General features: G+C 48.4%; 1 protein-coding gene across 6 annotated transcripts in view; it reads right to left on the bottom strand.

Annotated features, from left to right (window-relative positions):
* Positions 1 to 4,977, bottom strand: part of Ldb3 (LIM domain binding 3) — a 58,693-nt gene that overhangs the window by 8,990 nt on the left and 44,726 nt on the right. For all 6 annotated transcript variants that reach the window (XM_013346806.2, XM_026779949.1, XM_026779950.1 and 3 more), the window contains 3 exons: positions 3,562 to 3,979; positions 1,650 to 1,830; positions 1,056 to 1,176 (listed from right to left, as the gene is read on the bottom strand). In XM_013346806.2, the coding sequence (XP_013202260.1) occupies positions 1,056 to 1,176; positions 1,650 to 1,830; positions 3,562 to 3,979 (720 nt within the window). The remainder of the gene's footprint in view (positions 1 to 1,055; positions 1,177 to 1,649; positions 1,831 to 3,561; positions 3,980 to 4,977) is intronic.

Genomic DNA, 4,977 nt, shown 5'->3' with positions numbered 1-4,977 from the left:
CACCACTGCCCAGTCACAAATTTGTTCTTCAAACAGTTTGAATCCACTTCTGGAAGTTTGAGTCACGCTTACTGATTGATTTTTCTATTTCAAAGTTGATTTTGTGTGGCCTGGAGGCTTTAAAAATTGATAGTACAGATACGAGTAATACTATTTTTTAGAATATTGGCATTTTCCTCATTTATTCTACAAAATGAGGTTATCTCTATAATTGGCCTCCTTGCTTTTCCTCATCCGATTTTCTGGTGCTGCTGTCTCAGCCCTTTATCTGCCTGGACTTAAACTCTTCCAGAAGGAGCAGGCTGTGAAGAAAGGACCGGACGGAAAGGCCAGCTAGCCGGAATGCCTGTGACTCAGGAAGTCACCACAGTTCCTCACATGTTACAATAACATATTGCACTGCAAGGTGCAGAGAGATTGGAGGAAGCCTGAAAAACACCGCAGGCAGGGAGGGAAGGGAGCTCGGCATTCCACGCCTCGGCCCCTCCCTGCTTCCGTCCCCACAGCAACTTCACAGGGCAGCTGTTACAGTCTCTCAGAGAAGTTGAGCAGCTTTCCTCAGGGTTGCAAAGCTATCCCAGGGTGGAGTCAGAAACAGAAACTAGAGCGACTAGAGCCAAGGCCCCTCTTCAGACTACCCGGGTTTCCAAGTCAACATAGCCTGAAAGGTCTCTCAAGGTTTAGGGAAGCAATGTGGGATTCAGATATTAGAAACAAGGAAGGGAGCAGAGGCTGGTGTATAAAATACTTTGTAACTCCAACTCCTTTTCCCCAAAAGCTGAAACCAAATGAGCAGGGGAAGGAGTATAAAGTATAAATAGCTCATTATAATAGCTTGATTCAGCCATTAAAAACAAAATCAGGACCTTGTGTAAGACCCTGAGTTTGATCCCCAGTACCACACATGAAGCAAAATGCACAAGACCCCTTCTTCCCCTTGACAGAGGCAGGACTTAGCTTCCTATGCCCTCCTGTCAACCCAGGTGGGAAATGGTACAGCGTCTTCCAGCATGGTGTCATGCTGATCCTCTCTACACCGTATCTCCCGTGCCTACCTTTCTCACAGTACGGCTCTCCATCCTCCATGTGGAAGAGGCTGTTTCCAAAAGGTTTCTTGCAGGCTGCGCAGACGAAGCAGGTAGTGTGCCATGTCTGTCTCAGAGCGCGCATCACTTCCTGGAGGGGAGAATCTGGGTTCAGGACAGAACATTTCCCAGGGCTGCTGTCCAAGTCTCCTAGGGAACCCCCGGGGCAACGCGGCTCAAAAAGCAGGTGCCGGGAAGACAGGGGAGGGTGGAGAAGGGAGGTCCGGCTTATTAGGGCCACTTTGCCAAAAGGGTACTGAGAGTCAGGGCCGCAGGCAGATGACAGGCCAGGCTGCGAAGCGGGAACCTGCTTTGAGGCGCCCCGGCACCATTTGAACCTGGTGGCACATGTGTATAGCATTGCTGGCCCAACTTAATTTGTTCCCTGGTTCAGGAGTTAGTGGCAAACTGATTCCATTCTGCGTTGGAAATGGAGTTGCGTTCTCTGTTATCAACAGCTTGTTGAGAGTGTTTCTAGCGGGACCGAAAATCTTAGGGGAAGGGAGGAAGCCAGTCCAGTTGAAGAAAAGACAAGGGCCCAAGGGAGGGATGCTGCCCACTTACCCCCATGATCTTGGTGTTGCACTTGGCACACAGCGGGGCAAAAAACTGCTCGTAGCACCGTTCACAGTAAACGTTGTTCTGCTCCTCCACGAAGCACACATCTGCTAGGGAGTTCTTGCAGTAGGCACAGTTGAACTCTTCTGGGTGCCAAGAGCGGCCCATGGCTACCAGAAAAGGGCCCCTGGCATGGCAGACAGCAGTATTTTAAAATGAGCCCCAGAAATTAGAGCCAGATATTTTAAGAACCCCAACACTATTCATACATTTACTTAGTAATGCTTGCTTTAAGGATTGTTCTAACGAAATACCACATAATTCTGAGAAAGTTCCATGCAGAAAGACATCTATTGTCATGTCAGTAACACAATAAACAGAACCAGAAGATGGGACACGGGAGTGCATACCAGCACAGGGCAGGCAGAGTTCAAGGCCAGTCTGGTCTACCTAGTAAGCTCCAGGCTAAACAGGACTACACAGAGAGACCCTATCGTGAGGGAACACACAATCCAACACCTAACAAAGAGAACCTGGAAGCAATTCAAATGTCTCCCACTGAGAACCAAGTAAACACACCACCGGGTTCAGGTCATCAAAGGTTATTCTGAGAGCAATGGCGATGGTGGCTAACCTTTATTAAACTACTGTGTGCTAGAGTGTCTTCAAGAATGATCTTACATTTGTTAATATAGCTAACCCTCATAACAGCTTTATGAAGAAGGAAGGCCGGATTATCAGTACAGAAAATTGAGTCGGGGAAAGTCAAGGAACTCGTTCAAGGTCACAGGAAGCAGTCGGTGATAAACCTGCTGGCTCTGGTTCAGATTAGTATTCAGAACACTGGAACTAGCAGAAAATCTCAGGTTCTAACTTTTTCAGTTCCGTGTTTTCTAGTTCTTCTATGTTCATTTTGTTTCTGTTTTGGGAACAGGATCTCACTTTCTAGCCCTGGCTGGCCTGGAACTAGCTTTTAGAAGAGCCTGGCTTTGAGCTTACAGAGATATGCCTGCTTATGCCTCCCTAGTGCTGGCGACCAAAGATGTGTGCCACCACCATGCCTGGCCTCTGCTTTTGTTCTTTTTAAAGGGTATGTTTTTCACATATGGAGGCATATACCACACATATACACAGACATACTGTATTTAACAAGCATGGTTGGAGACCCCTGACTTCTTTTTTCTCTTTTTTTTTTTTTTTTTTTTTTTTTTTTTTTTTTTTTTTTTTTTTTTTTGGTTTTTCGAGACAGGGTTTCTCTGTGGCTTTGGAGCCTATCCTGGAACTAGCTCTGTAGACCAGGCTGGTCTCGAACTCACAGAGATCTGCCTGCCTCTGCCTCCCGAGTGCTGGGATTAAAGGCGTGCGCTACCATCGCCCGGCTCTTTTTTCTCTTTTTAATAAATTTTTGTTTCCTTGTTTTGTTTTTCCGAAACAGGGTTTATCTGTGTATCTCTGACTATCCTGGAACTCACTCTGTAGACCAGGCTGTTCTCGAACTCATGACTTTTAAGGGAAATTACTTGCTTTAATTTCAGTGAAGTGTCTATCAAAGCCCTAAGAGGTATGGACCTGTTTGTGGAAAGATCCAGAAGCAACCCTATAGGAAAGCTGGGTCAAAACCAGCACTGTCATCCAACTTGCAATGTGCTCAATAAACCTGACAGTAAGACTGGAGATTCCCAGAACCCAGCCTTAGCCCAAGGGAGAGCTCCTGGCACCAGGCACCACGCTGGGAGCTTCACCACTTACCTCATGGAATCTTCCCAATTCCCCAGGGATGTGGGTGTCACACAGGTATGGAAGCTAAAGCTCATAGAGGTGAGCCAGAGAGACCTGAGGCTTCCCCATGAGGCTGACCTTTTGCCTATATCTGCCCTCCTGTCTGTCACCCCTCCCATCTGTCCACCCCTACCTGTACCTGATTACATTGTTGCAGTGTCCACAGAGGGGAGTCCGGCTGCTCGCTGGGAAGCGTTCAGCTCTCTGGAACAGGCCCCTGGCAAGAGGGGTCACCTGTGGACCTGTTGGGTTGTAGCCTGGAGCCCCCCGGGGCAGGGTCTGCTTGCTGACAGACGTGGTGCTCTTTCCAGGAGCAAACTTCTGAGAGAAGCTGTCGTCAGTCACCCAGGGTGGGCGGCTGGCAGACTCTGCAGGGCCCCCGCTGTAGGCTGCTGAGGGAGCAGGGCTATAGTTTGGGGCAGGGGAAGGGGTATAAGCTGGTGCAGGGGAAGGGGAATAGGTGGGAGCAGGTGAGGGGGTATAGGGAGCAGGTGAGGGGGTATAGGGAGCTGAACTGTAATTGGCTCCTGGGGATGGGCTGTAGGTAGATGCAGGCACTGCAAGTCAAAAACACACAAAGAATATGTGTTAGGAACTCATTCTCCCTCCTCTGTCACCCCAGTCAGAGAACCATAAAAGACAAGCTTAACATTGGGACAGTATAACTCCAATTTTTAAAGGAAGAGGTGTGTGTGTATGTGTGTGTGTGTGTGTGTGTATTGTGGAAGGCAACCAGAGACTTAAGTACACCAAGCAGATGCAGTACCACTAAGCTACTTCTTAGTGAACCAGATTTTAATTCTCATCAAGAGCCCAGATAACCAAGGGTGGCAGCAGAGCCCTGGGGAGCTTGCCCAGGCCCCAGAAGGGATGTAGCTATAAATACTGTGGCTGTTCAGGGTGGGGTTCTGCCAAGCCTTGGCTGCCCTGCTCCTATAAAAAATGGGGAGCACTGGGTGGTGGTGGTGCATGCCATTATCCCAGCACTAGAGACGCAGAGACAGGTGGGTCTCTGTGAGTTCGAGGCCAGTCTGGTCTATAAGAGCTAGTTCCAGGACAGCTAAGATTGTTACACAGAGAAACGCTGTCTCAAAAAACAAAAACCAACCAACCAAACAAACAAACAAACAAAAAGATGGGGAGCAAGACAGGGAGTGTCTGGATCAGGAAGTGGATAAGAGAGGGTGAACTCAGCCTGAAGTGGAGGATGTTCTCAGGATGACTCACCTGGATGGTGGTCTGACTCCCAGACATCCCATCAGATTGTATTTGCTTTACTTGCAATTTTTCTAGTCCTCAAGACAGAACAGATGCCCAGGAAGCTGTGTTCTCAGGTTCATGTTTCAAGTTTAGCTACTATTGCTGTCTTGAAAACACAGTTTGACTTAGTTTGTGCTGGGAGGCAATTCTGTCTTGATTTGATAGGTCCCCACCTATCTCAGTTGCTTGGTGAGCCTAGGCAGAGGTGTGAGCACCATGCAGCCCAGGGCTAGCTGCCCAGTTGGTCCTTGACTGATCCCTGCTCTCCTACATCACCTTGGTACAAACTGAGAGT

The sequence above is a fragment of the Microtus ochrogaster genome, chromosome 6, assembly GCF_000317375.1.
Source record: "Microtus ochrogaster isolate Prairie Vole_2 chromosome 6, MicOch1.0, whole genome shotgun sequence".
Classification (NCBI taxonomy): Eukaryota; Metazoa; Chordata; class Mammalia; order Rodentia; family Cricetidae; genus Microtus; species Microtus ochrogaster.
This window is presented reverse-complemented; position numbering and strand designations above follow the sequence as displayed.